Source organism: Nycticebus coucang, chromosome 10 (genome assembly GCF_027406575.1).
Source record: "Nycticebus coucang isolate mNycCou1 chromosome 10, mNycCou1.pri, whole genome shotgun sequence".
Classification (NCBI taxonomy): Eukaryota; Metazoa; Chordata; class Mammalia; order Primates; family Lorisidae; genus Nycticebus; species Nycticebus coucang.
Genome location: NC_069789.1, coordinates 61,380,068 through 61,398,176, shown reverse-complemented (window position 1 = coordinate 61,398,176; position 18,109 = coordinate 61,380,068). Strand labels below are relative to the sequence as shown.

The window sequence follows — 18,109 nt, the reverse complement described above, 5'->3', positions numbered from 1 at the left end:
GGAGCAGTACTGTGGAGTCCAGTTTATCACCTCTGAGGCAGTGCTCTTCCTCCCTTCCTCCCTGTGACCTAGACAGCCAGCCAAACAGCCAGCCAGGCAGACAGCTCAGGCTGCGGAGCTGAGCAGGTGACACTGGGTGGGGAGCCTTCAGAGGGCAGGGGCCATACCTCTTAGCTCTTCCTACGTCTAGTTAGCAGTTTTTGAACCCCAGTCTGTGTTGAAAAAGCTCAGTCATGGAGCATGATCAAGCTGGACACAGCCCCTGCTTTTATGGAGCTTGGTGTCTGGCAGGGGTAAAAATAAAACAAGCAGTTACAACACAGTTTTGATCTCTGCTGTGATGGGCCAAAGATGGTGTGCCAAATTCCTGGGCCGCACTACAGAGAGTCTGGGGGCATTCAGGGAAAGCTCTTTGCAAAGGTAAGGTTTGAAAGATGATAGGGATCTATCAGGAAGCCTCCAGGGAGAACAGCTCTGAGATGAGAGCAGCTCCCCTGGCTGGAGTGAGCAGGAAACTTGGGTGGGACCTGATCTGGGACAGGCTTGTGAGCTGAGGCAAGGGTTTTGCTCAATATTCAGAAGGCTTTGGGGGTGTGCTCTAGGGGCTTTAAGCAGCAGTCCTCAACCTTTTTAGCACCAAGGATTAGTTTCATGTAAGACAATTTTTCCATGAATGGGGTTGGGGGTGGGACAGGAGGCACAGCTCAGAAGGTGATGCCATGTGGCCCAGTTCCTAACAGGCACCGACTAGTACCAGTTCACACCCTGGGACTTGACCACAGGTTTTAAGCAAGGATGTAAGATGATTGGTCTTTCTTTCTTTGTGTGTGTGTGTGTGTGTGTGTGTGTTTTTGGCCAGGGCTGGATTTGAACCCACCACCTCTGGCATATGGGACCAACGCCCTACCCCTTTGAGCCACAGGCGCCACCCCCTTGGTCTTTCTTTTAAAAAGATCAGAGAGGCCCAGCCGGAGACCGATCTAGCAACTGGAGCAGCATGGCCAAGTCTTGTGGAGTGCGCCCGAGCGGGGAGGCCCTCAAGCAGGTGGATGTCTTCAGGCAAAATCTTTTCCAGGAGGCTGAGGAGTTTCTCTACAGATTCTTGCCACAGAAAATCATATACCTGAACCAGCTCTTGCAAGATGACTCCCTCAATGTGGCTGACCTGACCTTCCTCCGGGCCCCACTGGATATCCCCATTCCAGACTCCCCACCCAAGGATGATGAGATGGAAACAGATAAGCAGGAGAAGAAAGAAGTCCCTAAATGTGGATTTCTCCCTGGGAATGAGAAAGTCTTATCCCTGCTTGCCCTGGTTAAGCCAGAAGTCTGGACTCTAAAAGAGAAGTGCATTTTGGTGATCACATGGATCCAGTACCTGATCCCTAAGATTGAGGATGGAAATGATTTTGGGGTAGCAATCCAGGAGAAGGTGCTGGAGAGGGTGAATGCAGTCAAGACCAAAGTGGAAGGCTTCCAGACAACCATTTCCAAGTACTTCTCAGAATGTGGGGATGCTGTGGCTAAGGCCTCCAAGGAGACCCATGTCATGGATTACCGAGCCTTGGTGCACGAGCGAGATGAGGCAGTGTATGGGGAGCTTAGGGCCATGGTGCTGGGCCTGAGGGCCTTCTATGCTGAGCTCTATCATATCATCATCAGCAACCTGGAGAAAATTATCAATCCAAAGGGCGAAGAGAAGCCATCTATGTACTGAATCCAGGGTTAGAAGGAAAATAAATGACCTATACTTTGTGTGGAAAAAAAAATAAAAAATAAAAAATAAAAAGATCAGAGACATGCTGGGAAGAAGAGAAAAGAGGAGGCTGGGATGCAGGAAAAGAAGATCAAACGTACCAGGAAAGTGCCCCTGGGGATGAAGGGAAGCATAACAGGTGAGAGACACATTTAGGAGGGTGAATTTACTGGCACAGTTAGGGGGTGGTGGGAGTTGAGAACAGCACCCAGACTTCTGAGTTGAATGAGGAGTGGCTTCCCTGAGATCAGCAACACCAGAGGAGTAGTGGGCTTTGGGGAGAGGATATGAGGGCACACTGGGACATAGACATACAGTTGTCTTGGACGAGTAGGACGCAGAGATCTGGAACTTAGAATTGGACTAGAAATACGGATTTGGAATTATTGGTACATAAATGCAACTAAGACATGACAACAGGCTAAGTGAGAAGTAAATGTCAAGGGACCAGAACCTCCTTGAGAGGCCAGTGGGCCAAGGGAGAATTTCCAAGGAAGCTTCAAGTGGGACCATGGGAGAGGTTGGAAGAAACTCAGGAGATTTGAACCTTGGGGAGCATTCAGGCCGAGGGAGGGGTTAAATTGTCTCCAATGCTGCCTAGAAGTCAAGTAAGGTAAGGATTTAAAAAGGTCACTGGATGAACAACCAGATTGTTAGTGATATGGTTACTGTGGTTGCTGCAGAGAACAGGTGGGTAGAAGGTGACTGCATGGGGTGGAGGATGGGAAGGAGAAACAGGAACGTAGACAAAGGGGACCACTCATGTAAGCCATTTAGTAAGAAGTTTGGTCCTCCGTTGTGTGTGTGTGTGTGGAGACAGGATGGCTGCAGCGTTGTGTTAGAGGGAGGCACAGGGATGTGTTTTGTGAAGATAGAGGGGCCAGTAGAGAGGCGGGGGAGGAGATCACAGCTGGGGCAGAATCTGAAGAGTTGGCAAGAGAGGAGACCTGACTTTCCGTGAGAGAGCAGAAGCAAGTAGACTCATCGGTGTGGTGGCAGAAGCTGAAGGAGGGACCTTTTGGTGGCTGTCCTTTGTGGATGACAAAGTCAGCCCCTGGTATTAAGGTGCAAGGAGAGAGGTGAGTTGAAATAGCTGTACTGATGAGGACAGGAAGCTCTGAGGATGAACTGAGGCTAGGGGTGTGGATGGACAGTGCAATCGGGGTGTCAGTGTCCCTGTCCTGTGTGATGGGCAGCTTGGGGAAGGCAGAGGAAGACAGGAAGCTCTGAGGATGAACTGAGGCTAGGGGTGTGGATGGACAGTGCAATCGGGGTGTCAGTGTCCCTGTCCTGTGTGATGGGCAGCTTGGGGAAGGCAGAGGAAGCCAAAAAACCCTCTGGGGATTGGCAAGAGACTACCTCAGTGAGGGAGTGGTGAGCAGAGCAAGGGTCCAGTGAAGTGGGAAGAGAATAGCAGGGTCCTGAGGGCCCAGTGTGGAGTCCTGACCTCACCTCTCCCTGGCTGCCCACCATGGGCATGTCACTTCACCTGCCGCATTTAACATGGAATCCAAAGCTACCTTCAAAGTTGTGGTGAGAATAAAATGGATATGGTATGTGGAAGTGTTTTGTAAACAGGAAGCATTAAAAGCAACCTCTGGCAGGAGATCAGGTATGTCAGCAGCTATTTCTTGGTGTGGATGGGAGGAGCCGTGGAGATTGCGGAGCTGTGATACTCAAGGCCATAAGCACAGCACAACTGCAGGCTCCAAGGGCCAATGAGACATAGTCATGGCTTCAGAGAAGTTTGGCCACGGTGTAACCTAGGGTATGGGACTGCTTCTAAAACCACCACCCTTCCCGGGGCTGCTTGGACGGTGGACCTAGCCATGGACTTGCAGGAGAACCCATACTCTCCACAAAAGGTTCCCTCCATCATGCATAATGAAAATCCAGAAAGCTCCTATGGTCGCTTAGACCCAGGCTCCCAAGCCCACGGACAAGGACTCAGGGGAAGGGTTGGGGGAAGGGAAAGACTGAGCATAGAAGAGTCCGAAAGAGGAGACAGCAGAGCCCAGGTGCCAGTGTCCACAGGCCTGGAGGCTTTAATATCCTGCTGGTGGGAGTGGCCTTAGGCCAGACAGACACTGGTACCAACCAGGCCTTTTTGAATGACATTAGCAGCTCGTCCAATCATGCTTCTTGCTGGTGAGGGGAAGGGGCTGTTCATTTACTTCTTGCTGGCTTTTTGAGGGAATCCCTGACCTAGGTATCTAGCTGCTGAGGGGAGGAGGCTGCCATGCTGGGGTGGCCCTTCTCCATGCCAGCACCCCACCCCTGTTGGTCATGCTAGCTCTAAGCCCATGCTGAGGCTGTGTAGGCTTCACAGCCTGGAAGCAATGAGGGTCTCCCGGGATCCCTGATGCTGGTTGATGCTGTCCAGGGAGGACCTATGGCTCAGGCACCCCAGGGCATTGACCATGCCCTCTTGGGACTCTCGTCCTTTCAATAGCTCTGCTGCTGCGATTTCCATTTCCTCTGCTTCCATCTGACAGGCATCTGCCAGGGCCTGGCCTGTCGCCATGATGAAGCCAGCATCATCTGCCAAGGTACTCAGGCCCCCTCGAACCAGAGCCTGTAGGGAGGAGAGGAAGCTGAGTGGGGTCTTCTGGGCAGCTGCCTTTGCTGACCCTACCCTTTGTTGATGGCAGGCCATCACGGGCTGCACCCCTCAATGCAGCCCACTGCTGTGTCCTAGCCCCCAGCTCACCTCTTGGATCAGCTGGGCTGTAGCTGGAGTCAGGAATCTGGAAGTCCCCTCCGTGGTGCCCCTGCCATGGGGTCTTTGCTCATATGCCTCCTCACTTGCTATGGAGCTCCTTCTCTCGTCAGACATGGGAAAGTCTGCCCTGGGGTGCTGTTCCAAATGCACAAAAGCAAAGACCCCCACGGGGATGCTGAAGGCCACAGATCCAGAAAAATTCCCAGTTCATCTCAGGGAGCCTCAACCAAGAGCCACAGAAAGGGAATCCAGGCCCTTCTGTAGTGATAAACATATGTCCACCAAACCCCTCCCCTTCCATGGCCCCACTCTGAGCACAGGCCTCTGCCTTTGATACCTGGTGGCAGGCAGGAGACACCTGGACTCCGAGCATTACCCTCTGGGTCATCTGTCCCCTCTGCTTTTCCAGACAGGGCTTGCCATGGGGTCCTGTGGGCAGGAAGGGGTGAGGATAAAGGGGCTGCTGACAGTACCAGGAGCCCTGTGTCAACAGAGCCCCTCCTGGCTGGCCAGCTGCACTCTGAGGGCTTTTAGGTACTCAGGGCTGCAGAGGGTGTCTTAGAGGGTAGACACTGGAGGGTCCCAACCAACTCCAGGCCAGCTAGGACTACCCCAACTCTGCTGGCCCTGGTCTCTGATCTTGTGGGTTTGGGAGAGAGCATCTGGGCCAGGGGCTCTGACCAAGCTGGTCCTCAGAGTATCCTGTGTGCATATGAAAATGTGCATGCATGCATGTGTGTTGGGAAGTAGGGGAGGAAGGCTTTACTGACCCCAGCATCCTTGGGGTTCTTACTGCCACACTAATTAGGGCCTACAGAGAGAGTGCAAGGTCATCTGCTGAAAGGCCCCAGAGCCAAGTTGTCAGTGTGTCCAGGGACTGCCCAGGCATGGAGGAACCCCCACACTGGGGTGGCATGGGGTGCAGGATGAGGTTCCTGGAAGGCCTATGGAAGCCCCTTGAAGCTTTTCTCCTCCCACCTCTCTCAGCTGCTTAGCTATTACCCTTTTCCTCTGTCTGGATGAGAATCTGGCCCTGACAGCTCTCCCAATCCTGGGCCTAGCCAATTCCCATTGCAATAGGCCCCCAAGCCAGCCCTCCTAACAGATTCCCAGACCGCAAGGAAACACAGACTCCTCACACCCCTCTGGGAAAACACTTGGTTTCTTGGTTGCACAGAAGGGACTGACCCAGGGCCCTATGGCTTTGACCAAGGGCTCCTCCTCTGGTGGCAGGTGTCTCTGTCTCTCTCAGGAACTCTCTTTCATAGTGGACGCTGAAATGGAAGTAAGGATGGGTGAACCAGGGTGGGATGCTGGCCTCTTGCCATCCATGCCCCTCTGTACCCTTTTTCCCAGTGGCCTTGATTCCAGGGCTGAGGGCTACACTCCCACCACTTTGCCCCTGCCAGCCCTGACTCTCTAGGGGGAATAAGCCAAGTGCATTCCTGCCTCCACTCTGGGGGTTTGCTCCACCCTTTCTACATTCTGTCCATCTTCCAAGGCCCAGTTCCAGCCTTACAGCCTTTAGGACATTCATTCTCAGTCTTGGTTGCACATAGGATCACCTGGGGGAGTTTTGAAGATTAGTGGTGGCTGTGTCCCACCCCCAGAGTCCACAGTGAAACTCATAATTGGGATTTTTGAAAACTCCCTATATGTTTCTAATGTACAGCCGAGGCTGAGAACAGTTCTAGGCCTTTCTAGCCCATGATGATCCATAGCCCCTCTGCACTCTCAGGGCACCTAACCTCTGCAACTATTTGGTCACAAGCATATCACATGGTATGTCCCCACAACAAGACTATATCACCATTCAGGGCAGGGCTCACGCCTGATGCTTCCGTACTTCCAAGGCATCTTGCCCCGTGGTGACCCAAAGGCACATGTGCCATTCAGGCTTGTGGGCTGAATTCAAGGCATCTCTCTGACTGGAAGTGGGTGCAGACAGCCCTGGCCATGGGCTGGCTGCTCACCTGACCTCTGCCCTGTCCTGCCCATGGCTGAGGATCAGGACAAAGACACTTCCATTCAACTGGCCTTCTGTCTAGAACAGAAACTCTGCTTTGAGCCCAGCCCTTAGTTTATGGTTCTCAAGAAGCTCTCCTCCTCTTACTGTTTTTCATGACACTTATGTAATCACAGATTATATTTAGTCTACAGTCTGAAGCTGATGAGATGGGAACCACCCAGCACAGTTGGTCTCCTCGAAACCCAAATCCAATGATTGAACCTTATTGTCCACAGTTTTTTGTAGTATGTGCTGTCGCTGAAGGCCCTGTCCTTCTAACCTATAATGTGTTCAGTACATCTCAGTTCCTAGACCAGCAGTAGATGTAGTAAAAGAACCTCTCAACCCTGGGCCAATGCTGGCATGAGGCTGCCCCCTCCTGGCCATGGTAGTCTCTGCAGTTCAGGAATGCCTCTCGCATTAAGGTGCAGGATGGATCCCAAAGGGCACAAAGGCAAACAAAGGACACTCGGCAATTTCGGGCTACCCCCTTCTAGTGCAACCTTGAACCTGCTAACATCGTCCTCCCAGTCTTCTTCCAGTATCCCTACACCCAAGGTTGCCACCACTACCTGGAATACACCTGGCTATTGCTATGGTTGCTGTTGCCATAGGCAATATTGGCATTGGCATTGTTGGTATTGGCACGAGCCAAAGTGTTAGTCCTTGGATCTTGAGGGAAGTCCTCCAAGAAGACAGGTGACTCCAACTCCTCCAACTCTATCTCAGAAAACTGGAGTGGTCTCTGGTTGGCCATGACAGGGGGCAGGGAGTTGGTCCTTTCGAGGAAGTTGTCCACCTGACCAAACAGGCCTCCGGTCCTCTAGGAGCAATGAGAAGAGCAATGACTGAGAGACGAGGGCAGGGCATGTACCGGGGGCTGCCACCTAGGATAATGTTGTTGTGAACAAGTGATGGTATTAGGAGACACATCCTTTAGGGCTAGAGCAGAAAGGACTGAACAGTGAGACCAGAAGAAGAGAGTCCCCACCCTCAGGAAGTTCTCAATTTGATGGGGCAGGGCTGATAGGACTTGCCTAAGGAACCATACAGGAGACATGGACATACAGATAAGGACATGTATGCAGTAGGTGGAGCCCTGGAGGGGGGTCTGCAGACCTGGGTTCTGAAACTAATTTACTAAGCGATATTAGACATCTAAGTTTGTCTCTTTGGGCCACCATTTCCTGATAAATGACCTGAAAGGTGTAGGTAGGTGGTCATTAAAGAACTTCCAGCTCTACAGTGATGTTAGAAACATCCTGCCAGGTTGAGGAATGGCATAATAAGTCTGGTGGGACATCTGATCCGGATATAGAATGCTGCCTTTGGTTTGTGGGAGGGAGGAAAGAGGTGAGGTTTGGCAAGGGACAGGGGAAAGGATCTGTTATATTTGACACCTTGAGGAAGTTGGGTCAAGGAGCTCCAAGAAAGGTGGGTGAAGAGGCGGAGTGGGGCATCTAGCCCCACGTGCCCCTCTATGTGGCTGGGCTCCTGGTTTCCTCTCTGAGACACTACCACTCACTGTGTCTAGACTATTAGGCATCCCCCTCACCCGGAATATTCCCTCCTCCATCGCAGCCTCCACCATGGCTCTCTCCAGCTCCTCCTCAGCAATCAGGTCTCCTGAGATGGTACGGTGGATCTCAGGGGCTGCCTCCTCCTCAATGGTCCGTAGTCCAGCCTGGGGATGGCAAAGTGACACTGTTACCCCTTCAGTCCTGGAGAGGAGCCCAGAGCTGCTTCCGGTCCCACCCATTTCAAAGCCTTGCATCCAGGGCTCTCTGGAAGCCCCAACTCAGGCTCCACTCTTACTCTGGCTCACTCAATGTCCCGGGCCCTATGAGATCACCAGGCCCTACTCTGGCCTCTGGGATAGCTCACACGATAATTATTCCTAAGGCATCTTTTCTTGATGCCATGGGTGGGGATATCTTAGGCTACAGATTGAGAATTTTTTTACTCAGTACAGCCTTCTAGACAAGTGATCTCTTTTGATTATACATGCCATCAATATATATTTCTGAGCCGAACAAAGCTCGTATCACCAGAAGTGAGACAAATCAATATTGGTGTCACCTGAGAGTTTGCAGTGAGAACATAGCATCCCTTCTGAAGCATTCCTATTCAAGGTGCATATCTTAAATCTAGATTCTAGCTTGAGGAAACACCAGACAAACCCAAACTGAGGGACGAACTGTAATCTTCAAAAGCATTGATGTTTTCTCAAGGAAAGAGTAAAGAACTGTCCTAGATGGAGGAGACTAAAGAGATACGGAAACTAAGTACAAAGTGTGATTTTGGATTGGATCCTTGTGCTATAAAGGACATTTATTGGGACTATTGGTGAAACTTGAAATGGATAAGAATGTGGTAATATATCAATGTTAATGTCCTCATTTTGATGATTACACTGTGGTTACGTAGAAGAATTATGTAAGAGAACAATCTTGTAATACACATTATGCCTTGAATACACATGATGCCTTGAAAGAGGAATTAGAGTGTTCTGGATGATGGAACATCACGTTGGAGTTACTCTCCACCAGTTCAAAACAAAAAAATGTTTTTCTACTATACTTGAAAATTTTAAATGTTATGAGAAATTGATAGTTCAATCAAATTTTTTTAATACACAGCCCAAATTCATGTGTACTTTTGGAATGTATAAATTCTGTGCATTATAGTGAACACTAGAAATAAAAACCAGATGAGATAGGGCGGCACCTGTGGCTCAGCGGGTAGGGCGCCGGTCCCATATGCCGGAGGTGACAGGTTCAAACCCAGCCCCGGCCAAAAAAAAAATAAAAAAACAAAACAAACAAAAAAAAAAACCAGATGAGATAAAACAAAGTTTTAAAGTTTTCTTTTCATACCCGGTGGAGCACTGTAAGTGCCCCCTGGGGAATCTGCTTTCTTTGGAGACCACTGCTCTTAATAACTAACTCATCTCTCCTGTGACCAAATCCTATTTTCTTTGGTCCTATCATCCAGAGATGAACAGCTCCTGGTTCTTCTCTTGAGGTTGAAATATCCTCCATTGTGGACTGCCCAGGACTGTCATCTCATTTCCTCACTCTTTTGAGCTCCTGTCTTTCCTCTGTCACCATCATTGGCCCTTGAGGACCCGGAACAGGAACTGGAGTCCAGAGACTCCAGCTCAGCAGGGGAACCCTTGGACCTTACCTGGATCTGTACAATGTCCTTCTTGGGCCGATACCCATAATATTCCTCCTGGCGCTTCATGAACTTCCGGAAGTGCTCCTGGATGAGGAACGTGGCATAGAACTTCCCCACTGTCACCTCATCATCTATAGGGGAACCAACAAGAGAGATCCTGAACCTGGTGGGGATCTAACACTGGATTCATAGTGGGTCCAGGGGTAGCCAGGCCTGGGCACCCAGTCCATCCCTCATCCTACTGACTTGGACAGTGGGCACTTTTCACCCTGAGGCAGCCCATGGGGTCTACCTAAGGTATCTACAGAAGGGCTGGGCTACCCTCAGGTTCCCATGGGGCCACCTGGAGAAACCCCCTGCCTGCTTCTCTCAGCTGCCTCTGGACTCTGGTCTCCCAAAGCAGCACCCACCTCCTATTGGGGGAATGACCTGGTCCAGAAGCTTCATGCTGGTTCTCTTCCAGATCTTCTTGATAATGGCCCTCAGCTCCTCATTGGCCTGCTCAAAGTTACCTAGGGCGAGGGAAAGGCAGGGGAAAGGAAGCCTGCTCTGTGGCTGTCTCAGACTCCTGCAATGGTCTTGATTTGGAGATGGCCCTGATGTAGTAGAGCCCTGACTGAGGGCTTGGGGAGAAAAGCAAGACCCTACCCTGACTTCTCCTAATCACACCATGCCTGTCTCCCTGGTTCTCGAGGACTTCCAAGTTTAGTGGAGTCCAGTAAGGACTCCTATCAGCCTGCCTAGTGCTCCCTACCTGAGTGCGTCCTCTGCTCCTGCCCAGAACTGAATCCTGTGCCAGCACTGGCCTTCCCAGTCCCTGCTCACCACCCATGACCTAGCACTGGCCCTCCCCCATCCCTGCTCAGCCATGCTTGAGCTAGCACTGGCCCTCCTCTGTTCCTGCTCACCCACCTCTGACTTAGCACTGCTCTTCCCTTGTCCCTGCTCACTCACCCAGGACCTACCAATGCCCTCCCCTGTCCCTGTTCACCCATCCCCGACCTAGTGCTGGCCCTCACCTGCCCCTATTCACCCACCCCTGACCCAGACTCGTACTCCACTGTCCCTGCTCACCCACCTCTGCCTAGTGCTGGCATCTCTCTGTGTCTCCCACAACACAACTGAAGAGTGTGGGAACAGACCCTCAGTGACTTTGCCCTGCAGAGAACTTTTAGGTTCCCTCTGAGGCCAGAGGGGCAAGAGGAGTTTGTGGCCGTGGTCTGGAGTCCTCTCTCTGCCTCTCCCCACGGCCTTCAGTGCAACCATGAGCTCTGAAGACCTGGCACAGTCTGTGTCGGGAGCGCCCTCAGAGAGAAAGAAGGGCTGCACATGGATGGCCCTCACCTTCTGTCTTGATCTTGAGTGCCGTGCGGACCAGGGCAAAGAGTGTGGCATTGAAGGTGACCGTGCCATCGCTGTTCAGGGGCATGTTCATGCCCACCAGCCGCTGTGCAGGGAGAGGCAGTGGCTTGCTCTGAGCTGGGAGCAGGCCAAGCTTGGCAGGTCATCCTCACCCGGTCTGTGGGCCGGGAGGGGATGGGACATGAGGGCTGGGAGTGCCAGCTGTCCAGGACTGCCCTTTGTGAGGGGATGGAATGATGAGTAGGAGGGGCATAGTTAAGACTTTAAGTCCTCTGGGAGGGACTTTGGGACCCAGGAAATCCCTACCCCATGTTCCTCTTCCTCTCCCAGGGGCTGCTCTTCCCTGGCAGCTCTGGTTACCTTACAGGCTACCCGGTGTGGGCAGAACTTCCCAAACCCCAGAGGGGGCTGGATCCTTCTCAGCAGAGTCACCACATCCAGGTGTTTGATTCTCCCTCTGTGAGAGGACAATGGACTTGTTCAATGGGCAGCCCCACCCTGGCCTCCCCCCAACACCCTGCTCAGAAAATGGACAAAGGGGAAGACAGCCAGATGACAGGGGAACACTTCCTTATTTTACAACTGTGTTTAGGAAGTCAGAGCCCACCCAGCTCCTGTTTAAAAGAGAAGGGAATGTTTGGATTCATTATCACCCACTACCAGAAATAAGCTATCTTTTCTAGGGCACTCTCTTGGATATGGGATCTCCACATCTGGAATCAGGACCTCATTTTTCCCATCACAAGACCTTTCTTAGGTTCTGGTCAAGGTAATGGATGCTCTTGGACTCTATTAACGGAAGTAGAGGGTATAGATCAAGGGAGGTGGAAGCCCCTTTCCAAAAACATCTCCAGAGCGGAAAATCACATTTTCATTGGGACCATGACCCCCAGAATAAGCTTAAATCAGGGCAACCAGGGCAATCAGATGAAGAGTTGAACAAGGCGAGAGGAGCACATGTGTGTTGTGTGAGAAAAAATAGTTTTGGAGGGTCCTATTGAGTTCCAAACGGGCTGGATCTGAGAAAGAGATTGAACATTCCCTGCTCCCTCTGGAGGGCCGAGTTAGGACTGTAGGTGGCAGGTAGAGGTAGGTAGGTTTTGATCTGTCTGATGTAAGCACTTCAAAGCACAGCTACTAAGGGCACCAGACAGACCTGCACTGAATCTTGGTGCCACCTCTCACTAGCTGCATGACCCAGGGTAACTTACTTGACCTCTCTGAGCTTGTTTCCTCATCTGAGACTGAGATGATCAGGAGACCTGTGCCCTGGGTTATTGTAAAGAAAGACTAAATGAAATAATACTTGCAGCGTTTAGTACAGTGTCTGATGCCTGGGAAATATTCATGAAATACGAGCTCGTGATTTTGAGGGGAGGAATACAAGAGAGCAGTGCTTCCTAAGTTTAATGTACATATGAATATCCTGGGATCAGGATAATAGCAATGCAGATTCTGATACAGTCTGGGCAGGGCTTGGACTTGCTTTTTAATCAAGCTTAGATGCTGCTGGTCAGTGGACCACATTTGAGTAGCCAGAATGTAGAGCGCCCGAAGAGGTACTGAGTTCCCCACCCCTGGGAGTGTCAGAGCAGAAGCTGGGTGGTCATTTGTCAGTAAAGTCAAAGGGGTTTCCACACTGGGAGGCTGTGGAATTCCTGAAGGTTCCGACTCTCTGATCTGGGACTTTGGGTAAAGGCCGTGGGGAGGAGAAGCTCACTCATTAACCCTGGAGAGTAACTCACTGTGGGACACTAGGAAAAGGTCTAGGATGGAGGGGTGAACAGTTTAGAGAGGGACCAGCACAGAACTTAAAGACTGGACTCACTTTGCTTCAGGGTCATACTCTGCCCAGATGGCCTTGAACTCATCCAGGTGATGAGGTCCCAGGATGGACCAGTCCCGAGTGAGGTAGTCAAAGTTATCCATGATGACAGCCACAAAGAGGTTGATGATCTGCAAGAGGAGAACCAAGGGTTTCCAACACAGAAAGGCAGGTGGTATAGAGGTGGACGGGGAAACTGGGAGGTGGCCACTGGGTGTGGGTGCCACAGACTCTCCCTACATGTACCCTCTGTTCCAGCCCTTCTGAACAACCTATAAACACACACACACCAAACACTGTGTCCCATTGCTGCACCCTTGCATAAACAGTGCCCTCTGCCGGCAGGGTGGGGAGCGGGAGAAAGCAGGTGTTGGTATTTATTCTTCAAAACCCAGCTCAAGCAACCTGTTAGGAAGCTACTCCAACCTTAGCCTCCTGCCCTCCTCCTGGAGAGATGCTCTCCCTGCCTTTGTGCTCACCTGGACCAGGTCCCTGTCACTGCTCTTGCCTTTTATGTATATATCGGGTGTCCCTTTGAATTGCAGGTTTTTATTACACGCGACTCCCCTTGTACCCTATGAGGTTCTGCAGGGCCAGGATGGTGTCTTAGTCATGTTACTAACCCCTGCACCAAGCCCAGTATCTGGCAATATGTCATAGGCTCAAAAAACTCTTTTGAGTGATTATAAGAAAGAAAAAGGTTTAGGAACAAGGGCCCAGTGGATGCTGCTGGCTGTTTGCTTCCCGTTCAAACAGATGGCAACCCTGCAGTCTCAAAATCGTCTGGTGTTCTGTTTCTAACCCATGCAGGGATCTTCCATGAGACTCTGTTTCCAGAATCTCATTCCTTCATTATGGGGCAAAACTTTCTCTTTCAAAGCATGGCGTACGTGGCTTTATAGGAAGCCCCTATCTACTTAGAGCAGAGCCTCATTAAATTCCTCTTGATTAATGATCTCTAACCAGAAAAAAAATTAAAAAAAAAACAGTAAAAATTTTTGATAACCCCTCTGGGGCATGAAGAAACACTCACAGAACAAAGCCACATCCAAGATCACCGGAATAAGAAACAATCTGATGGCTCGGTGCCCATAGCACAGTGGTTTTGGTGCTGGCGACATGCACAGAAGGTGGCAGGTTCAAACCTGGCCTGGGCCTGCTAAAACAACAATGACAACTACAACAAAAAAATAGCAGGGTGTTGTGGCAGGCTCCTGTAGTCCCAGCTACTTGGGAGGCTGAGGCAAGAGAATCGCTTAATCCCAAGAGTTTGAGGTTGCTGTGAGTTGTGATGCCACGGCATAATGAGATTCTGTCTCAAAAAAACATAATGAGATTCTGTCTCAAAAAAACAAAAAGAAAAAGAAACAATCCGACTAGAGCTACCTGCATCCCTGAGATGGAGGAAGAGGGCAGCCGCCTCCTGCCTCAGTTCATCAAAGCCTCTCCCCAGCCCAGGCCCTGCCGGGTCTCACCAGGAAGGCACAGAGCATGTAGAAGCTGATGAAGTAGTAGTAGGCGAAGTTGGTGCCGCACGTGTACTCCTCCCCTGGGGCATACTCCGACTCCGGGTCACACAACTTCCCATAGCTGCAGGCCAGCAGGATCTCCTGCCACGCCTCACCTGTCGCACACCTGGAGGAGAGAGGCTCCTGTTACCTGTTCGCTCTCGTGCAGACCCTCAGGAGGCTGTCAGCCTGATGGGAGCAAGGTGTGGCGTGATGAGCAGAATGAGGCTGCTCCCCAGAAGTAGGGAGGTCAGATTTCCGGGTTCGCTGAGTTGCTCAGTGTGCGCTGGGCCTCAGTTTCCCCTCTGTGCCGCAGTCCTTCTGCTCTACCCTTGTGTGTGCTACAAGCAGGAGCTAAACTTAGAAATGTTTTCTTAGATAGAGGGACAAAATAGATTCATGTCACTGAAGGGGGAGAAGCAAGACAGAGCGCTATGCTGACCAAAGCAAGGCAGGGTCAGACGTCATCTCAGCCTCAGAGTCAGAGTCACCCAAGGAAATCCCACAGTTGAACCCAGCTCTCCTGACACCACCACCCACTCTAGCTAAGTGAGTTGTAAAAGCAGCCCTCAGATTTCACACCTGGTGCATGTGTGGCTATCCAGGGAGGAAGCTCACAGGGCTTGTACATGCACAAGCTGGTGCTTTTCAAATAACTGCTACCCACTCTTCTGTAGATAATATCCCTCCACCTCCAGCTGGAAGGTGCCTCCCTTAGCTACATCTCAGCCTGATTCCACAGCTTCCCATCCCTTTGTGTGTAGTAAAATCTCATTTCAGTGAGCTCCCTTCTCTGCTGGAGCAGGCAGTCCAGGGCAGCCCCGGGTTTGCAGCTGAGGTGTAGACTGTGGTGGGGAGGTGGGCCTGGCAAGGTGGTGATCTCTGTTCCTGGGCCATCAGGGCTGCAGTTGCTGTGACCTCATGGAGTCCTTGATAGGCTGTGCCGAGGTGGACCCTGGGGCACATGTGTCTCCTGGCCTTGTCTGGAGGAGGACTATTCCAGTGCTGGCCGGTTCACCTCCTCTACCCAGCTCCTGCACTGCCAGCAAGCCTGCAGCCCAGGATTCTCTGTGATCCAAGCTCTGGCCTCCTCACCCCTCCCAGGCTCCTGCTCCCCAACTCTCTCCCCCGGGGCTAGTTCTTCACTCTGCCTCTCCCTACTCCGGGAGCCACCCCAATGTCCAGGAAAGGATCTTTGACCTCTGTCTCCTGCTTCAGTGGCATGAGATTAGAGGAATATGCAGCACTCTGCTCAGTGGAGGGTCCCCATGGAAACTGAAAGTGCAGGGCTACTTGTTAAAAAATGGTTAAAATCTTGAAGACAGTGACAGAGCATTAAACCAAGCAGGGTACCCCTCTGAATGCTGGGCCCTGCGTCACTGCACAGGTCACACACTGTGAAGCCAGCCCTGGCTCTGTGCACGTTAGAGCAGGGCAGGAGCAGGGCTGGCAGTGGGGTGGGGTGGGGGGCTCATGCCTGAACAGCAGTAACACAGCTTGTGGGAAGGTCTGGAAGTTGTTGTTCCGGTTTATTTGAGTCCCATCCACCATGGCGATCTTTCCAAACATCTGCAAATAACAAAGGGCTCTGACTTTGGAACCTAGACAAAAGTGTCCCCTAAGCTCATCTGTCACTGCCTTCTCCTGTCCAACCTCCTCCCCACTTTCACCCCTGCCTCCCCCAAGTCCCCTGCACTTCAGGCCACATTATACCCGAAGCCAAATAAATTGGATTATTTTCTAAGTTGGATGAAGTTTGCCCCACCAAACCAAAGAAGAGCAGGTGGTGATGGGGGGACCAGTTTTCCCAGCAGCAAGCAGACCTGGGAGTCAATCTGGGGGTTGAGGGAAGCCTACAGGGGAGTGTGGACTGAGACCATCTGGGCTTCAGGTCTGGCCTTAAAGACATGATCTGGCCTCTGATGTCCGTCTGCATGCCAAGTTCCTTATAGATCACTTCTAAGCTTCTAGCCCTGCAGACGCCAGCGGGTAAGGGAGGTGCACGACCTCCTTTCCCAGCTGTGCGGCTGAGCCCCTGGGCTGCCAGGATGGACAAAGCAGGGAGTGTGGAGGGTCCAGCCTGAGTGCTGATTAGGCTCCCCAGGGTGCACTAACAACCCCCTCTAACTTGGCCAAGATCGGTGTTGAGTTTCGACCTGGGCTGGCCTGCCTCTCACCTGCATGCCGATGACAGCATAGATGAAGAAGAGCATGACGATGAGCAGAGCCACATACGGCAGGGCCTACGGGACAGGTGGGAGTCAGGCCACGGGGCACCACCACCTGCCCTGCAGCCTGTTAGCTTCCCAGGGCCCTGCCTCTTCTGGCCTCCCAACCCCAACCTCTGCCACCCCTCCCCCAGGCTGACGGGGGCGTCTCTAGTGGCCTCTCCACATAAGTGCAGTTTCCCACCCAGGACCCCACCCGTTCCTGGGCCCCTGCCAGCGGGGCCGGGCATTGGCACCTGGAAGGACTTGATGAACGTCCAAAGCAGGGTACGCACGCCCTCAGCCCGGCTCAGCAGCTTGATCAGCCTCATGACTCGGAACAGGCGGAAGAAGGCACTGGAGATGCGGGCGCTCTCATCTGGGTCCTGCGAGGTGGCAGCCCCAGAGGTCAGTCTGGGGACAGCTCCTCAGAGGGCAGGGCGGGGTGCAAGGTGCAGTGTGTGTGTGTTTGGGTGATGTTTGCAGTGGGGAAGAGTTCCAGTCCCATCTCTGGCCCCTGCTGTCCACTAGCGTGGGACATTCTCTGGGGCTGGTCAGCTGGGAGGCTGCCAGGAGGATATGTGGTACCCAGCAGTGTGGTGAGCCCATGCTTAGGGGCAGCAGCAGGGATGCGCCTGGGATGAGGCTGCAGCCAGGCCCACTGCCTGCCCCCAGGGGCCTCCCACTCATCTCATTTTCTCTTCAAGCTGCCACCGAGCTGAGGAGCCTGGCGGCCTTCTTGGGCTCCCGCCCCTAGTGTCCTCCCAGTGCAAAGGTTCCCCGAAGCTTGGCTGCTCAATTGCCATAAATTCAATGTGGCGGCTCCCCGTCACGCCCACCCTGCACACGGCTGTTCTAAGCCAGGCAAGCCTTTGCCCTGTGCCAGCCTTAGACACACGAATTACTCTGGAAGGGGAGAGCCCTCCCTGCTCTGCTTCCTGAGTCCCCAAAGGCCTTGTGCCTGACGAACTATCACTAAGGTCCTTTGCCAGCAATCACAGTTCTCTTTGGACTGTGATTGATGCCATCTGCAGAGAGGGTGCCGGAGTGAAGCCTCACTCCATTTCCCAGGGCTATGAGGAAGCCACAATATCCATGCATGTCCGTCCACCGAGCCCCTGCCCCACCCTAAGCCCAGACCCTTGGTGGGGCCTGCTTTGGGGAAGGAGGCCTGAGTGCTGATCCACCCCATGCAATACACGCAGCCAGGCCTAGGCATGCGAGCGCAGGGCAGGAGCTGGCGGGCGTGCGTGCTGGCAGGCCCATGCAGCCTGGAATTACAACGTTCCCGCAGCCTCCACCCAGGCAATACAGTCCCCCGCTGGAGGCCAGGAAAGTCTGTGGAGAAAAGAGACGAGGGGAGGGGAAGGAGAGGAGAGAGAGAAAGAGGGACACGAGGGAGGGAGGTGAAGAGATAGATGTGTCAGAAAGGACAGACACACAGAAGGGTTAAAGAGAGAAAAAGATAGAGAGGCGGGGAAGAGGACCCCACATGGCTGTCAATCAGGGGCAGGTGGGAGAAGCTCTGTGGGGATGTGAGG

At 52.4% G+C, this 18,109-nt stretch overlaps 2 protein-coding genes across 2 annotated transcripts in view; one reads left to right on the top strand and one right to left on the bottom strand.

Moving 5' to 3' along the window:
• The first annotated feature begins 968 nt into the window (after positions 1-968).
• LOC128597408 (proteasome activator complex subunit 2-like) lies at positions 969-1,760 on the top strand. Its single transcript, XM_053607773.1, has one exon. The coding sequence runs from the start codon at positions 998-1,000 to the stop codon at positions 1,715-1,717; it is 720 nt and encodes a 239-aa protein (XP_053463748.1). The 5' UTR covers positions 969-997; the 3' UTR covers positions 1,718-1,760.
• Positions 1,761-3,777: 2,017 nt separating this feature from the next.
• Positions 3,778-18,109, bottom strand: part of CACNA1S (calcium voltage-gated channel subunit alpha1 S) — a 68,353-nt gene continuing 54,021 nt past the window's right edge. Inside the window, exons 29-44 of the mRNA XM_053606750.1 lie at positions 17,850-17,906; positions 16,826-16,954; positions 16,539-16,604; positions 15,839-15,930; positions 14,329-14,488; positions 12,857-12,984; positions 11,389-11,485; positions 11,011-11,113; positions 10,077-10,178; positions 9,673-9,797; positions 8,042-8,170; positions 7,059-7,309; positions 5,667-5,752; positions 4,816-4,907; positions 4,467-4,613; positions 3,778-4,331 (exon numbers count right to left, since the gene is read on the bottom strand). Coding sequence (XP_053462725.1) covers positions 4,080-4,331; positions 4,467-4,613; positions 4,816-4,907; positions 5,667-5,752; positions 7,059-7,309; positions 8,042-8,170; positions 9,673-9,797; positions 10,077-10,178; positions 11,011-11,113; positions 11,389-11,485; positions 12,857-12,984; positions 14,329-14,488; positions 15,839-15,930; positions 16,539-16,604; positions 16,826-16,954; positions 17,850-17,906 — 2,016 coding nt within the window. The 3' untranslated portion in view covers positions 3,778-4,079. The remainder of the gene's footprint in view (positions 4,332-4,466; positions 4,614-4,815; positions 4,908-5,666; positions 5,753-7,058; positions 7,310-8,041; positions 8,171-9,672; positions 9,798-10,076; positions 10,179-11,010; positions 11,114-11,388; positions 11,486-12,856; positions 12,985-14,328; positions 14,489-15,838; positions 15,931-16,538; positions 16,605-16,825; positions 16,955-17,849; positions 17,907-18,109) is intronic.

Excerpts from the sequence above, each read along its gene's own strand:
- LOC128597408 (XM_053607773.1), top strand. The coding sequence starts at position 998 with ATGGCCAAGTCTTGTGGAGTGCGCCCGAGCGGGGAGGCCCTCAAGCAG.